The sequence below is a fragment of the Blastomyces dermatitidis genome (genome assembly GCF_000003525.1).
Source record: "Blastomyces dermatitidis ER-3 genomic scaffold supercont1.4, whole genome shotgun sequence".
Classification (NCBI taxonomy): Eukaryota; Fungi; Ascomycota; class Eurotiomycetes; order Onygenales; family Ajellomycetaceae; genus Blastomyces; species Blastomyces dermatitidis.
The window spans coordinates 5,614,285-5,639,189 of record NW_025544777.1 but is presented as its reverse complement, the minus strand read 5'-3'; the positions used below and the strand labels follow the sequence as shown (position 1 = coordinate 5,639,189).

The 24,905-nt window shown below is 29.7% G+C and overlaps 2 protein-coding genes across 2 annotated transcripts; one reads left to right on the top strand and one right to left on the bottom strand.

The window, feature by feature from the left end:
• Positions 1-4,966: 4,966 nt before the first annotated feature.
• On the bottom strand, positions 4,967-5,404 carry BDCG_16972 (uncharacterized protein; the record flags this gene model as incomplete). The annotated part of the gene is made up of 1 exon (XM_045426149.1): positions 4,967-5,404. The coding sequence occupies one exon, from the start codon at positions 5,402-5,404 to the stop codon at positions 4,967-4,969; it is 438 nt and encodes a 145-aa protein (XP_045280935.1).
• Positions 5,405-23,892: 18,488 nt separating this feature from the next.
• BDCG_16971 (uncharacterized protein) lies at positions 23,893-24,454 on the top strand (the record flags this gene model as incomplete). Its single annotated transcript, XM_045426148.1, has 1 exon — positions 23,893-24,454. The coding sequence occupies exon 1, from the start codon at positions 24,035-24,037 to the stop codon at positions 24,452-24,454; it is 420 nt and encodes a 139-aa protein (XP_045280934.1). The 5' UTR covers positions 23,893-24,034.
• Positions 24,455-24,905: the final 451 nt, after the last annotated feature.

The window sequence follows — 24,905 nt, the reverse complement described above, 5'->3', positions numbered from 1 at the left end:
ACTCTGATCTACTCAGTCAGTTTGAGACTGATGCATCTGAGAATGAGATCTGTGAAATCTTTTCACAGTTGACATTGAAGATCTTTCAATATTAAAAGAATCAGAGAATAATCATCTCTGAGAATACAGACAATGAATTATCTGTGAGAGAAGACTTTTTCACAGAGTCTATAAAACACTGTGAATAGAGATCAGTGATCTTCTTCTTCAAGAAGTTATCACTCATGCAGAGAAGATATAATACTTATAATTAGAAGATATTAGTAATTATCAAATTCTTTAAAATCTGATGATATTATCTTCAGAGTAGTAAGTACTCAGTGTAAGTTCTCACTGATTATACAAATCTGCATTACTTCTTGATAACAAAGAGCTTAACAGCATATTAAGCCAGATGAGTGAAGCTGCTTTTAAAGTATAATTTCTATATCTGATACTATTCAGATCAGCTTAATCTCACTAATATACTGTCTAAACAGCCTGATTATAATATTATTAATGCAGAGAAGAATTCTATAAAAGAATCTCTGTTATCACTGCAAAAGAAGCTGACTGCAGAGAGTTAAAGTTCTCTAAAGCTTGAGAATGATGCTGATAAGACAGCTGCATAACTTAGTATAGAAGATGAAAGAAAACTCAGATTCTTACAGAGAACTGATACTGAAGATCATGAGCTTCTTATATTATATCTTACAATTATTAAATTGACAAAGAATGAAACAGTCTACAATCTTTCAACTCAACTACTTTTGAAATTTATTAATAAGTTATAGAAGAGAGATGTCTCTACTGTAGCTTAAATTCAGAAGTTAAAGAAGAAAGAATTCAGTTTAAACTTGAAAGAGATAGACTCTGAGTAGAATAATACTGCTAAGAAATCATGTTACTGATAACTAGAAGAATATGAACTTCTACTACTGAATAATTCAGTCTTCATCTCTTATAGCAGAGTAATGTGTCAGAACTTATTAAGAATTCAGTATAATGATTCTTATATGAAGCACTTCAGATTAGAGAAGACTGAGAAGCTTCTAAAATATAAATATATTTAAGACAAGCTTCAGACAGATATGAAAGAGTATATTAAAACTTATAATATCTGTTAAAGAATAAAGATTCTGCAGTATAAGTAATACAGTGAGTTAATATCACTGCCTGTTTCAAAAAGCTTATAATAGAATCTATTAATGAATTTCATAGTTGATCTGCTGAAGTCAGCAAGAGTTAAAGAATATAACTCAATTTTGATTATTATTAACTATTTTATAAAGATAATTAAATATATTTCTACTTATAAAAAGATTAAAGCCTCTGAATTGACTGATCTATTTTTAGATATTATTATTTATAATCACAGTACTCTGAAATTATTAATAATAGATTAAGAATCTCTCTTTATCAGCAAATACTGATCAGCTTTTTACTATTATTTTATAATAAGATATCTTCTCAGTACTACTTTTTATCTGCAGACAGATAATCAGACTGAATATCAGAATCAGACACTAGAACAGCATTTTTAAGCATTCTATTTATATTATTAGAATGATTGACTTAAACATCTTCTAATCACTGAATTTGTATATAATAATACAAAGAATACAATCTTAAAGATATCTTCTTTTTATACTTATTATAAATATAATTCTTTATTACTCAGTGACATCATAGATAACATTTTAAAGAGAGAAATAGACAGTCAGAATGTTGAATAGATATAGAGAACAGAGTATTTCTCAGTATTAAAAGTAAAAGTGAGATTAAAACTTTTAAATAAAATTCATGAGAAGACAGTGAAAAGTATTCATTATACTCAGAAGTGATAGATAAAATACTATAATTAAAAACATCTTTCAATGAAGTTCTTGATAGAGAATTAAGTGCTACTTTTAGCAAAGAATATCAAGATAATAAGACTGTGTAAGAAGCTCAGTTAGTGATGACTAGAATCTTTCTCAGTAATAAGAGTAATAAGTAAGCAGATATATGAGTTGAAATTACTTATAGAATTGAAATCAATTCATTCTATTTTTCATATTTTCTATTTAAAGCTCTATAAGCAATGCTCTGAGATGAAGCTGTCTCAGTTAAATGATATCAAGATTGAGAGTAATACTGAATATCTTATGAAGAAAATATTAAATAAGTGAATATATTATAATAAGCTTTAATATCTTATTAAATAAGAAGATTATTCATTATCAGAGAATTTATGAGAACTGCTTAAACATTTGAAAAATGCTGAGAAAGAGATTGTAAGCTATGAGACAGCTAGTAGAGACTGTCTCATTACACACTGAAGATATTGAGTAAGAAATACTACTTGAGACTTCTTATTTTTTCTCAAAGAGTTTTTTTTTAGAGATAATCTTATGATGATGAGTCAGTGTCTTATGAGCTCTGTAGCACTCTTCTTCTATTTTCTCTTAAAGGGTTTTTTAGAAGTTTAATGAGACTACACAAGTGTAAAATTTCTGAAGCAGTTAATAAGAAAAGAAAGAGATATTTGAAATTAATAAAGATTAATATTATTAACTCACAGATCACTGCTATTCTAATAGAGCTGCAGCTCACTGAAAAAGTGAAAAAAGAGAGATCAGAGTTTACTTATTAACAATTACACTCTTATCAAACTTATTCTTTTCTGTTAAAGTCATCAGCACTGATATCTTTATCTGCTGAGAAGTTAGTACTACAGTACTGTAGAGAAGTATGCTGTAGAAGAGTATAAGAGATACTGAAAATATTAACTTATCAACTTATAAAGCATCTCAGTCATCTACTTCAACTGAACTGAGATTCTCTTCAATCAGTAATTAATCTCTGTAATACTTTCAATAACAGCACTGACTGATCTTTTCTTAAGATCAGTCATTCTGAGATATTTTTTCATCTCAGAAATTCATACTTTCATCTTCTTTTACAGATGAGTAAGAGAGATCTTCTCAGTCTTAATGAAATCTATTAATACTTAAAGCTTTAAGATTCTTGCTCTGTACTGCTTAAATATCTGAGCTTCTTATCAGAGTTAACATGATATCTTCTTATAGAGTAGATAATACTTATAGAATGATAGAAGTTATTATTACAGATATAACAGAAATAACAGAAGTAAGAGAAGAAGTAAGTATATAAGATTCTCTTCTTCTTCAGCTGCTTAGTGTAGTGCAGATAAGTAGTAGTACTGATCAGAGACTACACTGAAGCCTTCTCATAGAGAGAAGATGAAGAAACTGCAGAACTCTGTAAACTCAACTCAGCAGTATTCTGAGCAGAGCTCAGATGTGCTATGAGAGAAGAACTACAGATTGAGCTTCTCAGAGTCACTGTCTCTGAAATCAAGCTCTCTTCAGATTTCTCTCTGAATAATCACACAGAGTTATATACTACTATATTAACTGAGAGAGAAGACAGTATTACAACAGTAATAAAGAGAGCAGAGAAAGAACTGAATATAGATGAATTAACTGACAGAAGAGATGATATCTCACTGCAAGACACAGTGACTACTATCATAACTGCAAGAGAAGCAGAAGAAGAAGAAGAAGAGAGAGATATGATAATGAAAGTAATACTTCTGCAGTTTATTAACACTGCTATCTTCATCTTCAATCAAGCTTTCTTAACAGTCACAGAGACTGCAGCTGTATCACAAAGATGTTTATTCACTAGAAAATATCAGAATAAGCTCTTTATTATTCTTCAAGAATGATACTCTCATACACTCACTATTATAATTAAGAGAGAGAGGAAGAAAAATGTGTTATAAGAGAGAGAATCTTTTTGAAAAATTCTGTCACTACTGTTAGCTTTGTCTTTAAAATACATCACTTTTACAGAGAATTTCATATATAGAACAGAATATGATAAGAGATCTGTAAGTCACTTATTAACTACATTTTTCACATCTGTAATGTGACGGAACTGAAGTAGTGACTAGTCAGCGGTGTCATGTAGAGATAGTTGTTTTAAAAGCTATATAAGTGAGCTTAACTATCTTGCTTAAATAGTGAGCTTGTAGACTACAGAGTTATTATGAGAATATTACAGATATAATACTTAGTATACTAAGAAGATTGTATAAGACATGCAGTAACTCTTATATATATTTCAGTAGAAGAAAAACAAATCACTGACTTCTTTAATAAGAAGTCAGCATCTAGCTATTTTATATAGATAATAAGTGAATACTCTTCTCTTATTTCATAAGTAAGAATAGCTGAAGTAATACCTCAGCAGCATCTCATTATCAAGAAAGAGTAATCTGCTAATCTTATATAGAAGTGAGGTTCTTATATTTATTAATCAGATCTTTCTATAATATATTCAAATAATGTTATAGAGTGATTGAAAACCAGTTCAGATAGTCTGCAGAATGAATGAAATCATTCATATAAAAGTAATAAGCTATGTGAAACTGTAACAGAGTCTTGACACAGTTAGAAGCATGATAATATTCTTCTCTTTAAAAGCATAGTCTCTATACTCTCAAGATTATTAAATTAGAAATTATCTTTGTTATATAGTAATAGTTGCTAACTGATTGATAGTGTATATACTGCACATGATACAAAGAAATAGATGAGTTTTTCTACTAACTACATAAATCTTTCTTTGCTCATCTTTATTCAAATTAAATACATGATAAGTGAGTTCTTTATATATTAATTTAAAATATGAAAAATGTAGTTAATAAGTGACTTGCAGATCTCTCATCATATTTCATCTTATATATGAAATTCTCTGTAAAAGTGATGTGTTTTAGAGACAAAGCTAATAGTGATGACAGGATTTTTTGAAAAGATTCTCTCTCTCATGAAATATTTTTCTTTCTCTTTTCTCTCAATTGCAACAGTGAGTGCATGAGAGTATTGTTCTTGAAGAATAATAAAGAGCTTATTCTGATATTTTCTAGTGAGTAAATGTCTTTATGATGCAGCTGCGGCCTCCGTGACTGTCAAGAAAGTCAGATTAAGACAGAGACAGTGATGTCAATGAGCTGTGAAAGCATTACTCTCATTGTCACATCTTCTCCTTCTTCTGCATCTCTTGCAGCCGCGGCAGTAGTAGCCGCGTCTTGCAGTGAGATATCATTTCTTCTGTCAGTTAGTTCATCTGTGTTCAGTTCATTCTCTGACTCTCTCATCACTGTTGTAACACTGCCTCTTCTCTTAATCAATATAGTGATATATGACTCTATGTGATCATTCAGAGAGAACTTCAGAGAGAGTTTGATTTCAGAGATAGTGACTCTGAAAAGCTCAATCTGTAGTTTCTCTTCTGTGACTAGACTGGCCGCTGGGACCATGAATTTCACATTTGGTTTCATTTGATCTGATCTCATACATTTCTTGACGTGAGTCTCATCAGGACCAAGTCTCAAAAAAATCTGAAAATGAATCATTTCTGAGAGAAATGATGTAAAAAATGATCAGATTTAATTCAAGAACAGTGAAATGAGAGTAATTTTTCAGAATAAACTGTGAAAGATGATTATTCTTTCAAAATCAGAATAAGACTGAGACTGAAGATTAAAATCAGTCTCATTCAGTTTATTCAGTGATTACTTATATAATCAGAATTTGATAATGATTATTAATAACACTTATGAAATAACTAAATACATTCTTATGTAAGTTTATTCTTTACTTTCTCATGAAAACTACACTTCTCTGATATACTGTGATCAGAGGTATTAAACTGTTTGATAATTCTATGTTTTATAATCATGAGTTTCTTGATTATTTCTTCTTGTAATTGTCTCTAATAATAGTGATAAATATCTCAACTTAAGTTAAACTTTCACTTTATTCTCATCTCTGTTAATGAAATTGTCAGAATATCACATATCATCAGTGCAACAGTTGAATATATACTCTCAACAATTTTTTATAACTCTAGAATTGATTTGATGTGTAAATTTATCAGATTATCTTGAAGATAGTGATTAAATTCAGTTTTATAAGTATATAGTTTTGCCTGATTTTCAGTTATAATCAATGTATATAAGTTCTGTTTTGAAGTTAGTATTATAATTCTATATGATATGAAGTATTATTAAAGATTGTTACTTACTAGAGAATTATATTTCACTGTCTTCATATCTTAAACATCTGCTTATTCAAATCTCTAATAGTTGACATTGTAGTAGTCTCAGGCTAATTTAATATATGAGTCTCATTTCTTCTCTGTTCAATCTTGAGAAGTGTAGATATTAACTTAACAGAAGAAATCTAGTAGAGCTGCTACAGTATAGTACTCTGTAAAAGATTATATCATTTTACTGTAGTAATATATCAGTTTATTCCTTGCAGTAACAATAGCCTGCACTATAGTATTATCTCAGACTGAATTTCTTTTTAAGTGATTCAACTGCTTCTTAAGATAAGTAAATAAACTGTTATACACTCATCAGACTGACTACAGCATTGATATATAAGTGATTGAGACTGTCTTTATTATCTTATAAAACTGAAACAGTAAATTAATCATATATTTCAACTGAGTTCACTTCATATCAGAAAGTTTTAATATCTGAATCTTTTTCTAATCAGAGTATTGCACTTAATAATCAATTATCTGATATAATTAAAGAGTCTGAATAGTTAGCTTATATATTGAACTTCACTGTATTCTAATATTCTGTATTATATTCAGTGATGTGACTGATTTGTTTATTTATTGAATATTATAAAATTGTTATTATTATTTAGAAGAGATATAAATCACATTAGTAATGTTTCAAATCTATGATATTTAAATTATTAGTCAATCTATTCAAAATTAACAGTAGTATTATTAAAAAGCATTATCAAAAAGCAATATTAAAAAGTGTTATTAAAAAATATTATCTTTTGCAAAGTGAATGTAAAAGTTACTTGAGTAATCACTTTCATCTTATTCTTATCTCAAGAATCAGTCATCTCATTATTCTTCATCTCAATGTTAAGATTCTTTATCAGTATTTATATCACAAGTTGAACCACATGAGTAATGCAGAGAATATAACCTTGTTTATTATTTCAGAAATGCAAAGTCAATTTTTGCTTCAAGCTCTTCACTATAGTGTAGTTATTCACAGTATTATCAGTTGTAATTATAAGAAGACTGAGACTAATATCTCAATAGTCATTTTTAATCACAGTCATTAATATCTCTATTATATAATTCTCAGTATGACTACTGATTGATGATTCAAATTCAATTAATATCTCTTGATAAGTTCAGTTCTTATCAATATAATAACATATAACTCTTATAAATGTAAGATTATTTGTACTAGTTCATGCATTCACTGTAAGAGACACTCTTTGATAATTCTTCAACTCTGATTCTAGATATTGTATATTGACTTTGTAGTGTGTCTCAATGTTGAACTGAAGACAGAATTGATGTAGAATATGAAGATTTAAATTAAGCATTTAAAGAAGTGTTCAGAATTTGAGGTTTTCAATTAATCAAAGAGAAAGATTCAGAGATATACATATATAAAGTAATTATTCACAGAAGTTATCAGATGAGAGTTATGAAATCAGAGTACTGATACAGAGTTATTTTTACATGATTTTCTTCAAATTAGAAAGTTAGTATTATCAAAAATTATTATCTAATAGAGTAACTTATTAGCTTAGTAGTAATTTTCTGATTATTTTTCTTTTATTATCTGCATTCTGATGACTTCAGATATCAGAAAATTTCTTCAGAGTTATAATCAGTTTATAATAAATGTTTCTGAATGAAGTTACAGTGATTGTAGTAGAGAGATAACTCTTCAGTAATCTGTAATATAATCTATTGATAATTATTCTATAGTTTATCTTGATATTTATGTTGAGTTTTTCATAAATTTCATGACCTGAAATCAGATGTGAAGAATGAAGTGATTATTCATTATAATTAATAGAGAGTATTCTGTGTTGAATTGTAAATAATATAGACTTTGTGATTCACAGTGATTTCTTAAAGAGTTTATAAATCTTCAATAGAAGTAAAAGAAGTGAAAGAAGTAGATTTAGAAGATATAATAATAATTTGAGAAAGATAATAATTTATTTTCAATAACTGATCACTGATGTGTGTAAGAAGAATTAATATAAGAGAAAATAATCTTATTTCTTAGCTTAGTTATAATTTTAGTACTAACTCAGATTGAATATTATCAATGTATAAAAGTAAATAAACAATCTTGATTAATCTCTGTTATATTTCTTGAAATATATTAATATTGTAAAAGAGAGTGTTACTAAATTGTATTATCAGATAATATTATTAAAAATATATTAATATTATGAATATCAATATTGAAAAAATGTTGATACTTATACATTATAGTGATTTGTGAATCATGATAGTTAAATATATATATATATATATATATTGTTCCTGACTTGATTACAACTTGTACAATAATTTTTAAAAACTTAAAATTAATTTCAATTATTAATAATTATGAACTTATAACTAACTAATATAAAAAGAAAAAAACTTTTTCTACTTATTATCTTTCTTCTCTTTCTTATTTTTCTTATCATTCTTTATAATTCACTTCTTATTCTTCTTCTTCTTCTTCTTCTCCTTATCTGAGATAATAATCATCTTAAAATCTCTCTCTGCTGTCTTCTCAGAGAAGAGTTTCTACTGCTTTCTCTCAGTCAGATCAACCTGTGCTTTAAAATCCTGTATTTCCTGATCTGCTGTCTCAGGTTCCATCTCAGCAGTAAGCAGATTGACATGCTTAGAGAGTAGAGCTGTCTTCTCAATGTTCTGAATTATGAAGTGTATTCAAGACCTGAATAAGACCTCAATTCTCTTCTTCTCTATCAGCTTCTGCTAATTAATTAGAGAACAGAAGTATTATCAAAAATTATTATCTCTTAATAAATAAAAAACTTATCAGTTTTAACTTCTTTATCTCTTACTTCAATACTCTCTCAATCTTCTTCTATCATTACTTATTTACAGTAACACTCTTCTTCTCTCTCTCTCTCTTTATCTTAATCTTAAATTATTCTCAGAACTTCTTCTGATTTCACTGCTACTATATAAGACTCTTCACTGTCTTCTTCTTCAATCTCTCATAGATAATATTATTTACATTATTTCTATACTTAGTTCAGTCTAAATCTATCAGAAGTGTTACTTAAAATTATTATTATTCTACTCTCTTACAAAGCCTCTTCAAGACATTATAATATGTTTTACAATCTGTCTTCTCTTACTTGAATGTCTTCTTCTTCTCTCTCTTCAATCTGTGACAGTGCTCACGCGCCTTAATGATCCGCAGAACCGCAGAATATTTGAAGAGAGATAACATAATTAATTTCAGTGAGTATTAAAGAGAGATAAAGGCAGAAGAGGCGGTCAGAAATAATATAATAATAATAATAATAATAATAATGATGATGATGATAATAATGATGATAATGATAATAGTGATAGTAATAGTGATAATAATAATAATAATGATGATGATAATAATAATAATAAAAGAAAGAGTGTATTGAAATATATTACTGACTTATCAAATATAAAGAGACTTAAAGAAAATATTAATAGCTTTCAGTGATGTACAGAAACAGCTACAGTGTTGCATAGTAATATCATTTTCATTTAATATATACACTGTTGATATTCTTTATATACAGTTATCATATAATCTGTATCAGAGATACATGCAGAAAACAGATCTTTGTTACTAGAGTAAATAATTGCAGTAATTCTCTGTTTTCATATTATAAAGATAAGTTATTCTCATTTCTTTCTTCTCTCTTTTCTCTTCTTCAATCAATCACTAATTTCAAGCTGGTATGAAAACTATTAAAACACTCTCAGAAACACTCAAATTAAAGAGTATAGACTAATTAAATTTCAAATATAGAAGAAATTAAATTATCTTCTACAGATTCAATTACTCACTTTCTCTTAAATAAAACAGCAGTTGTGTTCCTCTTCTCTCTCAATTAAATGAAACATGATCTGTGAAAAGTGAGTATTATATCAGGTTATAATGATCAACACAGTCTCAGCACATAGAGCTGTATATACACAGCACATGCTGAACTGAGAGACTATGTAAGTTGCAAATCAGCAGCAGCATCTCAGAGAGAGCTGTGCAGTGTGAAAAAGTTATAACTCTCAGTTACATATACAGAGAGTGAATCACTGCAGTAAGTATATATGTATTAAAGTAACACTTTTTAATAACACTCAGTCTCTGATATGATGAAAATAGAGTCTCTTCATGAGATTCATTTCTATCAGAAGTTAGAAGATCTTATATTTCTCAAGATTATCTTTACACATCTTATTCATGAAATCAATGAAAGAAATCATTGATTTCAGTGTTCTGTTCTTAATATTATTTATGTGACAGCAGAGTTCACTCTGATCACACTTTTTAAGTGTATGTTTTCTAATTATTCACATTTATATAGATATATACTGATTATTTATTAGATAATATTAAGATAATGACTCATTGTAACTGTGTTACTCTCACTGTGAGAGATATATAATTGATAATAAACATTATAAAGACTCTGAGAAGTAAGTATTTTAAGAATACTGCAGCTCTGCAATCTTGATTTTTTTTTATTTTTATTTTTTATTTTTTTCTTTTTCTTTTATTTTTTTTATTTTTCTTTCTCTTTCTGTCTCTTTTTTTCTTTCTCTTCTTTTTTTCTTTTTCTTTTTTTTTTTTTTTTTTTGTTGTGATTTTTTCTTATTGTTTTGTTTTTTATTTTGTTATTATTTTTTGTATTTTACATTTTTTTTTAATTAAAATGATATTAATTATGATCTGTATTTAGAAAAGTAATAATATTTGATAACACTCTCTGTTGAATTTTCAACAAATGAGTACTATGTTATGATATTATGTAAGTGAGAAATGATTTCATGATTTCATTTAGTATCATTTTCAATAATGAAATCAGAATAAAAATGTGACTAAGAATTCAAACATATTCTTTATCTGAGACTAGATTTTTATTTAAAAAGTGAATCTGAGACCTTTAATATTTGAAATAACAGGATTTGAAATCAATATAATGAACACAAACCATGATCAGAAGTAATGCTTTTAGATAACATGATAACTGTAAAGTTTGATTCTGGTTTCAGACACAGTTACATGATCAGTCTATTTATGACATATCTGAGTTCTGCTCAGAATGCTGCTGAGTTGAGTTCACAGAGTTCTACAGTTTCTTTGTCTTCTCTCTGTGAAGAGACTCTGATGCAGTCTCTGACTGATACTACTACTTATCTACACTGCACTAAGCAGCTGAAGAAGAAGAAGATTTTATACACTTACTTCTTCTCTTACTTCTGTTATTTTTATTATATCTGTAATAATAACTTCTGTCTCTCTGTAAGTATTATCTCATAGAAAGATATTATATCAGCTCTGATAAAAAGTCTAGATACTTAAGCAGTACAGAGTGAGAGTCTCAGAGCTTTAAGTGTTAACAGATTCTATCAAGACTGAGAAGATTCTTCTTACTTATCTCTAAAAGAAGATGAAAGTGTGAATCTCTGAGATGAAAAAATATCTCAGAATGACTGATCTTAAGAAGAGATCAGTCAGTACTGCTGTTAAAAGCACTGCAGAGATCAATTAGTGATTAAAGAGAATCTCACTTCAGTTAAAACAGATAACTGAGATACTTTATAAGTTAATAAGTTAACACTTTCAGTATCTCTTATACTCTTCTGCAGTATGCTTCTCTATAATACTACAGTGCTAACTTCTCAGCAGATAAAGATACTGATACTGAAGACTTCAATAATGAAGAATGAGTTTGATAAGAGTGTGATTATTGATGAGTAGACTCTGAAATTCTCTCTTTTTACTTTTTCAATAGACTGCAGCCTCATTAGAATAGCAGTAGTCTGTAAGTTAATAATATCAATTTTTTTTATTGATTTTAAATATCTCTTTCTTTTCTTATTAACTGCTTTAGAAATTTTACACTTGTGTAGTCTCATTAAACTTCTAAAAAACTCTTTAAGAGAAAATAGAAGAAGAGTGCTACAGAGTCTATAAGATACTAGCTCATTATTATAAGATTATTTCTAAAAAACTCTTTGAGAAAAATGAGAAGTCTCAAGCAGTATTTCTTACTTAATATCTCTGATATGTAATGAAGTAATCTCTACTAGCTGTCTCATAGCTTGCAATCTCTTTCTCAGTATTTTTCAAATACTTAAATGATTTCTATAAATTCTCTGATAATGAATAATCTTCTTATTTAATAATATATTAAAGCTTACTGTAATATATTCACTTATTCAATATTTTCTTCATAAGATATTCAGTATCACTCTTAATCTCAATATTATTTAACTGAGATGACTTCACTTCAGAGTATTGCTTATAGAGTGTTAAATAGAAAATGTGAAAAATAGAATAAATTGATTTCAATTCTGTGAGTAATGTCAACTTATATATCTACTTATCTATTACTTTTATTACTGAGAAAGATTCTAGTCACTACTTACTAAGCTTCTTATATAATCTTATTATCTTGATATTCTTTGCTGAAAGTAGTATTTAATTCTCTATTAAGAACTTCATTGAAAGATGTTTTTACTTATAGTATTTTATCTACTACTTCTGAGCATGATGAATACTTTTCACTGTTTTCTTATAAATTTTATTTAAAAGTTTCAATCTCACTTTTACTTCTAATACTGAGAAATACTCTATTTTCTGTATCTATTCAATATTCTGACTATCTATCTCTCTGTTTGAAACATTGTCTGCAATATCACTGAGTAATGAAGAATTGTATTTATAATAAGCATAGAAAGAAAATATCTTTAAGATTGTATTCTTTACATTATTATATATAAATTCAGTGATTAGAAGATGTTTGAGTCAATCATTCTAATAATATAAATAGAATACTTGAAGATACTGTTTTAGTATTTAATTCTAGTATTCAGTCTGATCATCTGTCTGCAGATGAAATGCAGTACTGAGAAAATATCTTATTATAAGATAATAGTAAAAAGCTGATCAGTATTTGCTAATGAAGAGAGATTCTTAATCTATTATTAATAATTTCAGAGCACTGTGATTATGAATAATGATATCTAAAAACAGGTCAGTTAATTCAGAGACTTTAATCTTTTTATGAATAGAAATATATCTGATCATCTTTATAAAGCAGTCAATAATGATTAAAATTAAGTCATATTCTTTGACTCTTGTTGACTTCAGCAGGTTAACTATGAAATTCATTGAGAGATTCTGTCATGAGCTCTTTGAAACAGACAGTGATATCAACTCACTGTATTACTTATACTGTGAGATCTTTATTCTTTGATAGATATTATAAGTCTTAATATACTCTTTGACATCTGTCTAAAGCTTGTTTTAAATGTATTTACATTTTAGAAGCTTCTCAGTCTTCTCTAATCTGAAGTGCTCTGCATGAGAATTATTATGATGAATTCTTAATAACTTCTGACACACTGTTCTACAATGAGGGATGAAGACTGAATTATTCAGCAGTAGAAGTTCACATTCTTCTAGTTATCAGTGACTTGATTTCTTAGCAGTACTGTTCTGCTCAGAGCCTGTCTCTTTCAAGTTTAAACTGAATTCTTTCTTCTTCAACTTCTGAATTTAAGCTGCAGTAGAGATGTTCTCCTTCTATAACTTATCAATGAATTTCAAAAGTAGTCAGATTGAAAGATTGTAGACTGTTTCATTCTTTATCAATTCAATGACAGTAAGATGTGATATGAGAAGCTCATGATCTTCAGTGTCAGTTCTCTGCAGAGATCCGGGTTTTCTTTCACCTTCTATACTGAGTCATACAGCTATCTGACTGACACTGTTTCTGAGTTTCAGAGAACCTCAACCCTCTGCAGCTAGACTGACCGTGTGACCGTGTCTGAGACCAGGATCAGATTTTTTGATAGTCTCATTATCAATTCGACTGATCTCATTACACGGTTTTAACATTAGATAGTAGTCTCATACTGTTTCAGTGAGACTTACTGTCTACTCTTGTCACATTTTCCAAATGAGACCATGATTTCCACTTCTCAATTTAAATTATTTTTATTGCTTTAAATGACTTTAAATCTCATTTGAGTGTTATCAAAAAGTGTTACTTTCTAAAAAATTAAAAATAGTCTAAAAAAACCCTTAAAATGTCTAAAAATAGTAACTTTATGCTAAGAATGGGACTAAATGGGACTAAATGAGATCACTTTCTCATTTTTTTCAAGTCATGGTTCCATTTTAAGATCTGATATATAGTCACTTTGCATGTTTTTTTGATAGCCAGTCCCAGCGGGATTCACGTCAAGAAATGTATGAGATCAGACCAAATGAAATTAAATATGAAATTCATAATTCCGGCGGCCAGTCTATCTGCAGCCAGCTTCTTCTACAGTGATGACAGAGGTTCTTTTGTAGAATTCTTCTCTGCATCAATGATATTATAATTAAGCTGTTTAGACAGTGTGTCAGCGGGATTAAGCTGATCTGAACAGTATCAGATATAGAAATCATACTCTGAAAGCAGCTTCACTCACCTGGCTTGACATTCTATCAAGCTCTTTGTTGTCAAGAAGTAACACAGATTTGCATGATCAGTGAGAACTTGTACTGAGTACTTACTACTCTGAAGATAATGTCATCAGATCTTAAAGAATTCAACAATTACTAACATCTTCTGATCATGAGTATTATATCTTCTCTGTATGAGTGATAACTTCTTGAAGAAGAAGGTCACTGATCTTCATTCACAGTGTCTTGTAGACTCTGTGAAAAAGCCTTCTCTTACAGACAATTCATTGCCTGTTTCTTCAGAGATGATTATTCTCTGATTGTTTCAATGTTGAAAGGCCTTCAGTGTCAACTGTGAAAAGATTTCACAGATTTCATTCTCAGATGCATTAGTCTCACACTGACTGAATAAGTCAGAATTAAAGTAATTCAGTATTGTAATATCTGCAAAAGCTTGTTTCAATTCTGTAAATGCCTGCACAGTATCTTGAGTGAGAATAAACAGTTCTATTTTCCTGTCTTTCACACTTCTCTTTAACAGATCTGTAAGAAGAGCAGTAATCTGTGAATATACATAGATGAATTGTCTGTAGAAATTCATAAATTCTAGAAATACCTGCATCTCACAGTATGTCCGCGGTGTCAGTCAGTTCTCAATGACAGAGATCTGACTTCTGTTCATTGAAATGCTGTTCACTCTAATAACATAATCTAAGAAATCAATCTCCTGCATGTAGAATGAGCATTTTTCAGTGTTTGCATAGAGTTAATACTGTCTCAAGTGACTCAACACTTCTTGAACATGTAAGAAATCCCACTCCTTGCGGATTCTTTACCTTTATTTCTATCTCTCATGTAATCAATAGAGCTAGCGGCCCTTGGCTACACACAACTATTTAGACTGGAGTTTGCGAATACTATTCACAACTCAGCTTGAATGCTATTATATATTTAACTTCTACATTTTATCTTTCTACTGTAAATACTTCTAGTAGTTAATAGTATATATCACATCAAGCTGCAAACACCTGAATAATCATCTGTGAGCACTTATTCTTACATTTCAAGCTCAGTCAGTCAGCAATCACCTGTTATGACTGAAAGAACTAGAAACTTATATACTTCAATCTCTATGAACTCTACTGCAGGCACTCAGAAGCAGTTATCTGAACTATGAATAGCTTTCATAGAGGAAGTCTTAGAGAACTTATCAATCACTTACAGAACATCATTCTCTGCATCTGTGACAGAGAAACTCTCTGAACTCACAAATAAATCAATCTTAGTGAAGAACATTCTTGAGCATCTCTCACAGAATCAAGCTATTTTTCTACAAGAAATGCTTACTGTCTGTAAACACTCTCAAACTGAGTCTCTAGACATGATCTTCAGAGACATCTGTAAACTGAAAAGAAACTTTCTTAAGCTGTGATCACTTAAGGCCACTTATTGAACTATAATCTATAAAAGCTTTTACAAGTTTGCATTTGAAATTGACTTGCAAGTCTGACTGTGTGATATAAAAGATGAAGAAGCTGTCATCTATGTAATGACAGGCCTCTATTACACTGAAGTCAATGTAAGAATAAGTGCTCGCAGGCGATTATTCGGGTGTTTGCAGCTTGGCGTGATATGTACTGTTAACTACTAGAAGTATTTGCAGTAGAAAGATAAAATGTAGAGGTCAAATATATAATAGTATTCAAGCTGAGTTGTGAATAGTATTCATGAACTCCAGTCTATATAGTTGTGTATAGTCAAGAGCTGCTAGCTCTATTGATTATGCAAGAGATAGAAATAGAGATAAAGAATTCATAAGAAGTGAGCTTTTTTACATACTTCTCTCTCTCTAAGACTTTGTCTGTGAAGTCTTTCACTGAGTGACTTCATTAAGTCAGCTCAGCACTGCAGTGATACTCACTAAAAACTCTTCACATCTATAAAAAATCTCAGTGAGAAAAAATCCCTTGTTATCATAAAGAGAAAAGAGTCTGTCACTCAGTTTCTTATTTTATGAGATTCTTTATAATTTACAGATTCTTCTCTGACTATTATACAGATTTATCTCATATCTTTTATATAGAAGATTTTATTATTATTATTATTCTTCAATTATAGATGTATGCAGTCAGAGACTATGACATCTATCTGAGAACTTTAGTTCTCAGGGTTTTTTCTATGTCTGTAAAGTTAACTATTATACATTCATCAATTTCAGATATGCAAAATCAGAAAATTCCAGCTCAGAATACAAAAACTGTTTACAAATTGCAGTGTTTTAACATTCTTTGATACTTTGAAACCATTTGACCATATCATGACAAAAGAAAAGAGAGAAAGAACACAGTCTCAAAGATAGACACATTAAATAGATAGATAGAAAGAAATTGAAAGAAAAAGATACAGAAAAAGATAAAGTAAAGAGAGACTATAACAAAATAAATTATTAAAAGAGAGTGTATAGCTGTTTTAACAGACTATATCTGATTGATTTCCTTCTCTTCATATTCAGATAATTCTGAATTTAGTCATTTTCTTGTAGCTGCTTGAGTTTCTGATAGAAAGTCTATTAAGTATTTAATTCCTGTCTCAGTTGAGAATAAGAATCTCATATTTAATTGATTTAGATTATACTTCTCTTTCAATCTGGCTCTGAGACTATTGTATAATGCACAGTGCATTATAAAATGCTCAGGATTCTCATTTGTATTGCAGAATGAGCATTCTATTGAGTCAAATCTATCATCAAATCTTTGTATATAAGATTTGAAATAGCTATGTCCTAGTTTCAGCTGTATTATAGATGAGAATATTTTCTTTTTACATTTAATTGAATAAGATTTCCACTTGGGTTTTGTTTCAAATCTTGAATAATATATACTCTTCTTTTGTTTCTGCCAGCTTTCATTCTACTTGTCTAAACAAGATTCTTTTATTTTTCTCTTTATAAAAGACCAGGACATAATTTTTTGAATAGATCTGCTTAATTCTGCACTCTTTTTTACAGCTGAATCAGCCAATTCATTACCATGAATATTCATATGAGCAGGAACTCAGTGCAGATGAATTCTCAGCTTTAATATTCTTCTCTTTTGAATTTTTAAAACAGAGTTTAAGATCAGTTCAAGATTAATTTGATCATTATGAATCTGACTATTTCTAAGTCTTTTTAAAGCAGCTTGACTATCAGAGAATATCCATGCCTCTTTCAAACAATTTCCTCTTTTATGAGATTTTATTTCAATGAGTTTGAAAGCTTTCACTATTGCAAATAGTTCAGCATCAAAGACTTCACATTCAGAGCCTAGATTTCAGAAATCTGAGATAAAATTAATATTATCTTCAGTATAAGCAATGCCTGCGTCTAATCTATTCAAGTTCTTATTTTTTGAGTCATCTGAATAAATCAGAATAGAGTCTTTTATATTGATTGTAGAAATTCTCTTCAAATACTGTTTATATTCTTTCTCTTTTGATAGTTCACTTATTTATAAGTCTATAAGAGATTCAAGCTTTTTTCTCCAGAGAGATAACTTCTCATGATCAACTTTTTCAACATTTAAAGAAGAAAATTGATTTTTAATCAGAGAGCATAGTCTGTACAGTTGAGAAGGCATTTTCTTTAAAGAATTATTTTCATTTCAATCAAGAAATCTATTCCAATTCAGTTCATTTCCAGAGTTAATTGATAAAAATGAAGAAGAGACTCTTTCTCTGATTATATAATTTGAGCTCATCTTTACAACTCTTAGAGCATAGTTCATACAGACCTTTTTAAATCTAATAGTAGAAGAAGAAATTGAAGCTTCAATTTTCATTGCTTTAATAGAAGATGATTTGAATGCTCTCAGAATTCTTCTCAAGACTCTGTTTTGCAAACTTTGAAAGAGTTCAGTGAAATTCCCTTGATTATTTCACTAAACTTGAACTTCATAATCAGCTACTGATGTAATACAGGCTATATATAACTGTCTCATAGCCTGGAAGAATAGACCTCTCTCTGTATTTGATAGTCTGATTATGTTATTCAATAGTCTTTCTGCCTTGACAGTTCTTTGATGAATGTGATATTTAAAATTCAACTTAGAGTTTAATCATACTTCTAATCATTTGACATTTACACTGGGTTTAATCTCTCTATTTAAAAGAGTTAGAGATAGTTCTTTCTCATTGAATCTAGAAAAGAAATGAATTAACTCAGTTTTATTCATATCAAATTGAATTTGATTAATATCTGCTCTAACAAAGATTTCCTTTGCAGCTTCTTCAATTACTTTCAAATTCTCTTTGATAGTTTTTGAGCTGTAGACTAGATCAATATCATTCACATAACTCAGAGATTGCACTATTCTCATATTTCTATTTTTAAATAGATATGCAGTGTATATTGTAAATAAAATGAGTAAGATTGAAGATCTCTGTGATACTTCTATTTTTATCTCAGTCTTGTCTTGTTTCATTTCATCAAAGAAGAGTTGTATACTTCTTTTAGACATAAAACAGTTAACTCATTTTATTAGAGAAAGTGGCAGTTTTAATATCTTCAATGTCTGAATTAACTTTGACTTTGAAACATGATTAAATGCTTCTTTTATATCAATAAAAACTGCAGTTGAGACCAGATTCTCATGCTTTGCTATTTGAATATCATGAACAACTGAGAGAACAGTGTCAATTGCAGAACACTGTTTTCTATCTCTCATTTGTTCACTGAATAAAAGAGAATCATCTATAGAGCTTATAAAAGATAGTTGAGTAGCTATTATCTTTTCTAAAACCTTTTCTAGGCAGTTCAATAGAGATATTACTCTATATGACTTAGGAATTGAAGTTTTTCTATTAGGTTTTGTAAGAATCACTTCAGTGACTTCTCTCCAGCATTCAGAATGATATTCATTTTTCAAGAGATTGAAAAAGAGCTCAAAATATTCATTCTTTAAGTAGGAATATGTATTCTGAATAATCAAGTGATTAATTGAATCAGAACCTGCAGCAGTTTTAACAGAACTTGAGAAGATAGCTGACTCTAATTCATCTTGTGTAAGATCAGGCCATTCCCAGTCATTTTCATCAATGTAGTTGAGAAGTGATATATTCTCTTTCTCTGAATCTGAATCTGAATCTGAATCTGAATCTGATGAGTTCTGAAAGAGAATTCTTATAAAAGCTTGACATTTTTTCTCAAAAGAGTTTGCTGTATATGATTCATTCTGAAACTCATATTCTAAGACTGGAAGTTTTGCTACACTTCTTGTTTTAGTATAGTTAAAAGCTTTAAAAACTTCCTTCTCTTGTGCTTCTTCAAGAAATTTATTCCAGCAGTCTGTTTTAGCTCTTTTAATATCTGAAAAATATTCATTTCTGACAGCTTTGAACTCTTCATTAGATATTACATCATTCTTTCAATCTCTTCTAGCAGTAGCTAATTCTTTTCTTTTAGATGAGATATTCTCATTTCATCAAGGTTTTGAATACTCAGAAGATTTTCTCTTTGAAATATTATCTCTAACACTTGTTAGAATAATAGATGTAATAAGCTTCACTCTATTCTTAAGTATTTCATTTGAGATATCTTGACTAGAATTTCAATATAGCTTATTCTGTCTCTCAGATTTTAACAGTTTTATGCTTTCTTCAACTGCTTTTCAATCAGCTTTTTCAAAGTTATACTGATTAGAGAGAAGAGGATTTTCACTCATTTATTTTTCACTCAGTTCAATATCAAATTGAATAATCTCATAACCTGATTCTGATGTCTTATTTGAATTAATAAATCAGTTTACAAGTCTTCTTTTCATTAGATTTTATGATATGAAGATTAGATCTATAATAGACTTCTGTTTCATGCCTTTTTTAAAGAATGTTTATTGATCAGACTTATTAATCAAATCTATTGAATGCTCAAAGATTTATTTAATCAGATTATCAGCTCTCACTGCTCTCTTACATTCTGAATTTCATCAGAGATGATGTGTATTGAAGTCTTCTGCAATTATAGAGTTTCTTGATGAAGTTATATTCAGAAATTCTCTATCAATTGTTCAGATATTGTTATATTTCTTCAATGACTTTTCATTATAGATATTTATAAGCTGTATAGTATCAAACTCATTTTCTTTATCTATAATGTCACTCACCAGAATATCAGGGTCAGACATGATATCAAATCTTAGATTAAATTGATATCTTGATCTCTTTCTTTCATAGATCACTACTCTTGACTTTATCTCAGGTTTTTGAGATAAAAAGCAGTAGTAGCTTGAGTGAGAAATGATATATTTTTGCTCAGCATCAAAATTCGGCTTCTGAAGCAGTACAAAATCAACTTTTTATTCAAATGCAATTTAAAGATAAGAATAAATGCAATTTGAGTTTCTATTCACATTATTTTGAATAAATGTGATTTTTGAAGAGTTTTTAAACTTTTTTTGTTGTTTTTGTTGTATATTCATACTAAAAGAGAGTAGAGTAGAATCTAATCACTATCATTAGATAGTAGATTATAACTGTTCTGAAAAGTAGAAATCTCAACTGCTTGCATTATATCTAGTTTATCATCAGAGTCATTTCTCAATTCTCTAATCTTAACAGAAGTTTGAGAATTCAAATTCTGTTTACATTTCACTGGAGAATTGAAGTTTGAAGACTTAGATAATTGAGAGTTTCTTCTTTTTGAGCTTGCAGTTGTGAGTTTACTGGCTTGACTATTCTCTTCAGTTCTAGATTTACTCTGAGCTTCATCTTTTCTTCAGTTCTTTTGAGTTCTTGAAGTGAATATACATTCTTTTGAGCTAGATGCATGTCTTTCTTTGCAATTAGAGCATTTAAGCAGAGTGTGTTAACATATTTCACCTCTTTTTGAGTATGTTTCTCATTTATACTCACTAGTTTTATGATCTCTGACACAGAATGCACATTTTAAGTCTCTGAAACAGAAGATTGCAAAGTGTTCATATCTTTGACAGTTTGAATACTGTGTTTGAGCTTTGAGATTCATTCTTGAGTCTTTGTATTCATGAACTCTCATTTTCAAACCTGTCACTCTTACTTCAGAGATCTTTGACTGTTTCATTGTCTTTGTATATACTAGAACAGAGACATTTCTTCTGCTTTGTCTGAACTCAATTGAATTTAGTCACACAGGCTTCTTTCTCAGTTGAATAGAGTTGTATTCTTCTAATTCATTTTTGAGAAGTAGCATTTCTTCTTCACAGTCAAAAATTTCAACTGAAATATCATGAAGAATGAATTTGTCTCACTTTTCATCTCTCTCAGATAGAATTGTTGTGTTTAACAAAGATTCTACTGCTGATTTTCAGAGATTCTCATTCTGAATAAGAAATTCAGCACTGAATTCAGACATTGTAGTCAGAATGATAGAGTTTTCAAAGAAGAATGACTCAATTGAAGCTATAACTGGTTTTTGAACTTTAATATCAGTCATTAACTGAGAAAAGAACTGTTGATTGATTTCATTTCTAATTCTGAAAATGAGGTTTGAGTTTAGCTTATTACTCTGTAATATATCCTGATTTGAGACTTTGAGAATAAGTCTTCTATCTCTGAAGATTTGAAGATTTTTCTCTTTTTGCATTTTTTTCTTCACTCTTCTATCACTAGAAGTATGAGCAGTATTCTTCTCAGTTTTCTCAGAATTTTAAGCAGGTTTTGAGATAGCAGATTTAGAGACAGCAGGTTTAGAGGCAGCAGATTCAGCTGCTTGAGTATATGTTTTCTTCTAATTTAAAGAAGAAGAAGAAGAAGAAGTAGAAAAGAAAGCAGAGCAAACAGAAGAGTCAGTGATTATATTAGAAATTTTCAAAGTTTTTTGAACTGTGTTTGAAATTCCAAGTTTGAACTTGATCACTTTCTGTAGTTGTCTAGTCTGAGTATGAAGAATTAACAGAACTTCTTCATTCATCTCACTCAGACACTGCTTTTCAAGAATTTTACTTGCTTTTTCAAGTTTCTGTATTTCAAGAACTTGTTGTTTCTCTATTTCTTCTTTCTTTCTTCTCTTCAGAATTTCAATCTCAGAAATAGCATTTGAGAAAGCATCTTTTTTCACATCAACTGAGTGTACTTTTGAACTCATTATTCTTACTCAATGAAAAGTAGATCAGACTAATTCAATTGAGATATTTATTAAACTCTTTTGAATTGAAAAGTTGGTCAGACTGTTTCAATTAAGAGATTTCTAAGTCTGTTTTCAATTGAAAAGTTGATCAGACTATTTCAAAAGAAGAATAGTGAACTTTTGTGTATAAAACACCTGATTTTTTTCACACTAGTTCAGTAACTAGGTTAGATTTTTGAAGAGAATCTAATAAACTAAAATTGATTTTTAAGATAAATCAATAAAATCTTTACAATCTCTTTCTTGGGATACAGTGAGGAAAAGTATGATATCAATTGATAGTAAATCAGATGATATGACAGTTTTTGAGAGAAAAACTGACAAAAAATAAATCAATTTTTTGCAGAGAAATTGATTAAAACTATTCAATTTTATTCTAAATTATTCAATTCTCCTCACACAACAAGTGTGCAACTTAAATCAGTTAATAAAGAGTGTAAAAAAGAATTAAGTATTAATGAAAGCTCTTCAGTCACTGAAAAAGTAATTCTTACTTAAAAGAATATGAAATTATGACAGAAAATAACTCTGTTTTTAATTCTTTATAAGAATATTGTGTAAAACTCAGAGAAAAACATCTTACTTTTTCAAGAGAAGTAAAAAACTATTTCTAAGATCTTTTTTTTTGCATTAACTGCTGCAGAAGAATGAGATAGAAACTGCTAAGATATGCACTACTATATACTCTCTATCAAGACTTTCCCTCTTCAGAGTCTTGATATTATAGAGAATATAAGTCTGTTTCTATATAATAATGTAAATATTGCCAGCGGGATGTAGAGGAACTGGTTATTTATATCTCAAAATAGAAGACTTTGTCAATGATTATATCAATATAGAGTTAATTCTCAAATTCAATAGAAATCTAGTGTTGCTGTTCTCAATCTCTTGCAGAATCTATTGAATATTGAGGTATTAAAACTAGATTTAATATATCTCACTGTGCAGGGATCAAAGGCTCAGTCAGACCTTGAGATATACTGATTTTATAGTTGTCGTGTCTGCTGATTATGTATTGAGCACAGTTACTGAGGTATCTTTTTGTACTTTTCTGTCGGGGGTGGGCCAGATTGAGAGGGGTGGTACGAGGGTGAGACTCGGCGTTGATGTCTAGGTACACTAAAGACAGACCGCGGAGGTTGCACTTCAGAAGTGGTTGTTGGTTATGTACTTGATATTATCGCTGAGGTATCTTTTTGTACTTTTCCATCGGGGATGGGCCAGATTGAGAGAGGTGGTACGAGGGTGAGACTCGGCGTTGATGTCTAGATACACTGAAGACAGACCGCGGAGGTTGCTCTTCAGAAGTGGCTGTTGGTTATGTGCTTGATATTATCGCTGAGGTATCTTTTTGTATTTTTCTGCCGGAGATGGGCCAGATTAGGAAGGGCGGTATGAGGGTGGGACTTGGTGTTGGTGTTTTGGAACATCAAAGATGGACAGGGTTTTCGCGGAGGTCGCTCCTCAGATATCTCCACAACTACAGATCGGGGATCTTCCAAAATCAAGAAGATTGGTGCATATGGCTAGGTCTCTTCACCTTACAATTTGTATGGCAATTTGGCCCGGGGTTGTGGTGTGGTAGGGGAGAATGGGGGATAATCCCACGCAGGAGTTCCGAACGACATCTGGTTCATGTTTGGCTGGATAACTCCACCACCACACGGGGTATGCGGTCGGCGATGGGGTCAAAATGCTCGTATGATCGAGGGCTTTTCAATGGATCTATCGGCGGGTTCTTATTCGAAAAATCGAGCGAGTTCGTGGTGGAGCGGTTGGCTGTATTCTAAGTGTTCTGACAGACTGATCAACTGTAAAGACAGTCTTAATCACTCATACATCAATGTTACAAACACTTCACTAAGTGTAGATAAGTAAGTGATCTTATATTATACTTCACACACTTCAGCTTATACTATCTTATATTGAATGAAGAGCTTCTAACATCTTTCTATTTACAGATCTTCATTCATGATCTTACACTCAAGTTGAGAGTGAAATGAAAATGCTTAATCTCATAATCAGATACAGTGAAGAAAGTATATAATATTCTCATTGTACAGGAATAAATAAGTCAATTATAACAGAAAATACTGCAATCAAGTATATCTCAGTGAAGAACAGATAATTAGACTTCTATAATACAAGTTACACACTCAGATACAATGAATCTAGATCTGAATATCATTATTAAAGCACTGAATTCTCTGAAAAAGAGATTCTCTGAGTGAAAATCTTGAT